This window comes from Rhinichthys klamathensis, unplaced genomic scaffold, assembly GCF_029890125.1.
Source record: "Rhinichthys klamathensis goyatoka isolate OS25496 unplaced genomic scaffold, OSU_Roscu_1.1 h1tg000019l_1, whole genome shotgun sequence".
In the NCBI taxonomy this organism is placed as follows: domain Eukaryota; kingdom Metazoa; phylum Chordata; class Actinopteri; order Cypriniformes; family Leuciscidae; genus Rhinichthys; species Rhinichthys klamathensis.
In genome coordinates, this window is record NW_026606570.1 from 6024722 (window position 1) to 6028383 (window position 3662).

Consider the following 3662-nt stretch of genomic DNA (forward strand, 5'->3'; position numbering starts at 1 on the left):
GTTTAAAGTGGGACTAAAAGTCAGAGTGAATGTTTGAGAGTGTGAGTGTGTGTTTGACAGAAAGGAAGGGGAATACGAGAACTGCACATTTTGCCAAATAATTAGGTCACTTGCAACTTAAAAATTTAAAATGAATTAACCGGTAACACTTTAGTTTAGTGTCCAATTCTCACTATTAACAAGCTCATGCATATTAGGATTTTGACTGTTTATTAGTAGGCTACTTATAAAGCACATTTTAATGCCTTATTCTGCATGACCATATTATACATCCCTTACCTAAACTTAACAACCTTACTAACTAATTATGAGTTTATTTTGGCTAAATTCATAGTTAATAGTAAGGATTTGACCCTAATCTAAAGTTCGACCATTAGCCTAACTGACTGTAATCTACATTTTTCACACTTTGCATCTGCAACTTGAGGGAGCAATTTGCTAGAATCACAAGAATAACACTCTATAGAGCATGTAAGATATCCCATTGTTTACTACACATTCTCTGTTAAAACTAGATCATCTTAAGGCATCAGAATAAAGTAATATAGGCCCAAGCATAAATTTCAAAAGGATATCTTGAGTAGCCTATATCTTGTTTACTTATTAAACAAACCAGTCTGCAGCTACAGAAAAGTCCAAATTCATATTTAAAGTATGTTGCAAGCTATATTTACCATACAAAAGACATCCTTTTAAGGCAATATCAGTGGAATCGCGAACTGCGCTTCACTCTATAGTGAATAATCGTGTGATCAGCAGGAGAGGTTGACACACACACACTGAGATGTGGGACGTGACTCCAGCGGACGCTCTTCTCACAGCTCTCTATGCTCATAAAGTCATCGACTACATGTTCAGTGATATTTTTTCATATCTATTTATAAAGAAAGTTTATTCCGTCTGGACATGTGACCTCGTAAAAGCGATTTTTGTGGTAGTTTGTGGGTAAATTCGCCGGATGCGTTGGACAAGTGCCATATGTTCTGTAGATACCATAATGTGAGTATACAATACATCTTCTGAGTAAATGCAGTTTAAGTTGTATTTGTAATGTAATGTAAAATGTAAAAATTAGTATGTTAATAATAATATTCTTATTATTGATGGCTCATATGATTATCGACACAGAAAAATATCGGTCAGAAAATCAAGAGATTATATTAATTTACATGATATAGTTCACATTTGATAGCCTACTTTGAAATTGATAAATGAATTGAGTTCATAGATTATTGTAATTTGGATTAAGTTGTTACTAATTTATATTTCATCTGTTAAGTCTGAATTGTATATGACTGTATTAGGGTGTTATTAAAATTAGCCTAGCTCTATTTGTTGTCAGACCCGAGGAAAAGATTTTCGCCTTAATGTTACAGTAAAAGTTAAATATTCCTAACGTAGTCTACTTTATACATCGTGTGTTGTACCTTCATTTGCATTTTACATAGACAGGGGCAGAGACAGGATTATTTGTAACAGTAAACAACACCGACTGACTAATGCGTGGTCTAATTATGACTGAATAACCTGAGCTTTGTAAATGTCTTTGGACTGTTACATATCTACATCCTGCAAATTGTGCAAATGTGTTTGGAAAATTAATTTAATGCATCATTGATCCGTTTATTTTTCCACTGCTGTAGCACGTGTTTGGATATTTTTTCATAATTACTGAATTCATAATCAAAGAGCATGAAATAGGCATCAGATGTACATGTAATTTCAACAAATAGCTAGAGAGTAGTTGTGTTTTAGGTTCATGGTAGTTATAGACAGATGTGCTGATATTTGAGCACATATTGTAAGATTATAATTTTCTGTTAAAATAATATTAGCAAATAAATATATATATATAACATTTTGGGGTTGGTCAATTTTTTAAAATATTTTTGAAAAAAGTATCTTCTGCTCACCAAGGCAAAATTTATTTGATCAAAAATACAGTAATAACAGCAATATTGTGAAATAGTATTACAATTTAAAATTTATTATATATTTAATATATAATACATTTAAAATAAAATATATATTTTTTAAATATAATTTATCCCTTTAATGTCGATTTTTAGCATCATTACTCTAGTTTTCAGTGTCACATGATCCTTCAGAAATCATTCTAATATGCTTATTTGCTGCTAAAGAAACATTTCGTATTATTATCAATGTTGAAAACAGTTGTGCCTGCTTACTATTTTTGTGGAAACCGACTTTTCCCCCATCATTTATTTAAAATAGAAATCTTTTGCTAAATAAAAGTATTATTTTCTTTAAAAAAAAAAAATTCATACTGACCCCAAACTTTTAAAAGGTATGTATTTCAGCCGTAAAAAAAATAAAAAAAAAATAAAAAAAAAATCCAAGTCAGTAAACCATCCTATATAAGCAAACCCAGTAGCTTATCCAGTATTTGTACTGTAAGTATGTAAGTCTTTAAAATAAGCAAGGCAGCCCTACTCAGAAACTCTCATAAAAAAAAACCTCTCTTTGTGTCTCTTTTTTTTGTCTTTATGGTAGCCCAGTTTGTTGATGGAGAGGATTTCGAATGACAGCCGGCACAGTGGTCATCACAGGTGGAATTTTAGCTGCAGTCATCTTGTTAACTATTGTCTCAGTTTTGTGTTACTGTAGGCTGCAGGTAATCCTCCTCTACTGCTTGTCTCAATAGTAACTCCCTCTTCTCTCCTATCTTACGTACTGAGTGTGACGTCTCACTCTGCCCATTAGTATTACTGCTGTAGAAGAGAAGAGTCGGAGGAGGGGGAGGAGGAGGCTGACGTCGCCAAGTCATCGACAAGTCCACCGCGCCAACCGAGTCCACCCGAGAGTCCACTGAGTCTTCGACATTTCCCCGAATACGCATCCTCCAATCAGCTGCTAATGACTGCAGAGCCTTTTGAGCCCAATGGATCAGTCAGCTATCCTCAGTACACCCCGCGCATGCCCTACAAGCCGCCCCGCTCGTACACTTTCTGCCCCTCCTGCTCGGGGTATCTGCCGCTGTACGTGAGCCCACAGGAGGGTCTGCGCAATGGAGGTGGCAGGGTCAGCTACAGGACTCTACAGCAGGAGGAATTAGACCTGCCAATGGATACGCCCAGCTTCCACAAACTCAACCTCATCCGCTCGGTCACCATGCAGGAAGTGCTGACTCATCACAGCATCAGCACGGATGTGTAGCACCTCGTATTCACCTCAAATATTGTGTGGTTCACATTTGTTATGCTGCTTTCTGTACCCAGTGCTCCATTTTATTTCATTAGATCCAATACATCTACTTATTTATTTATTTATTTATTTATTTATCAGGATAGTCATGTGCACTGTAAAGAAAACAAAAATCCGTAGAAAAAACGATTATTGTTAAGTTTACTGACATTTCCTTTAACTCCTAAAAGAAAAGGTTCTATTAAAGGGTTCTGTTTGGCAAGAACCTTTTTTGATATAACGGGTTCTTTACATTGACTCAAGAATCCTAGGGATACAGAACCCCACTGAACTTTTTTTTTCTTAAAGTGTAAAACACAATACAATGCAATGCGCAATTCAAAATGCGGGTAAAACACCTGTGAAAAATAATATAGAACATTCCCTCCTATTAACACGGTACATTATGTCCTATTTTTACAGACTTTTCTTAGACTGTGTAATAAAAGCATTTGCTT

At 35.1% G+C, this 3662-nt stretch overlaps 1 protein-coding gene across 2 annotated transcripts; it reads left to right on the forward strand.

Annotated features, from left to right (window-relative positions):
- Positions 1 to 790: 790 nt before the first annotated feature.
- Positions 791 to 3281, forward strand: LOC130072211 (protein FAM163B). Of its 2 annotated transcripts, none has more exons than XM_056237235.1 (3): positions 791 to 999; positions 2515 to 2635; positions 2725 to 3281. In XM_056237235.1, exons 2-3 carry the CDS (start codon positions 2543 to 2545, stop codon positions 3175 to 3177), a joined length of 546 nt encoding a protein of 181 aa, XP_056093210.1. In that variant the 5' UTR covers positions 791 to 999; positions 2515 to 2542; the 3' UTR covers positions 3178 to 3281. The 2 variants fall into 2 exon arrangements, with proteins under 2 accessions (XP_056093210.1, XP_056093204.1); XM_056237229.1 differs by having other exon boundaries at positions 792 to 999; positions 2520 to 2635.
- Positions 3282 to 3662: the final 381 nt, after the last annotated feature.

What these genes read in the sequence shown, in the direction of transcription:
- LOC130072211 (XM_056237235.1), top strand. Translation starts at nt 2,543, where the DNA reads ATGACAGCCGGCACAGTGGTCATCACAGGTGGAATTTTAGCTGCAGTC. An exon ending in TGTGTTACTGTAGGCTGCAG is followed by an intron (nt 2,636 to 2,724) that starts GTAATCCTCCTC and finishes TCTGCCCATTAG; the next exon opens with TATTACTGCTGTAGAAGAGA.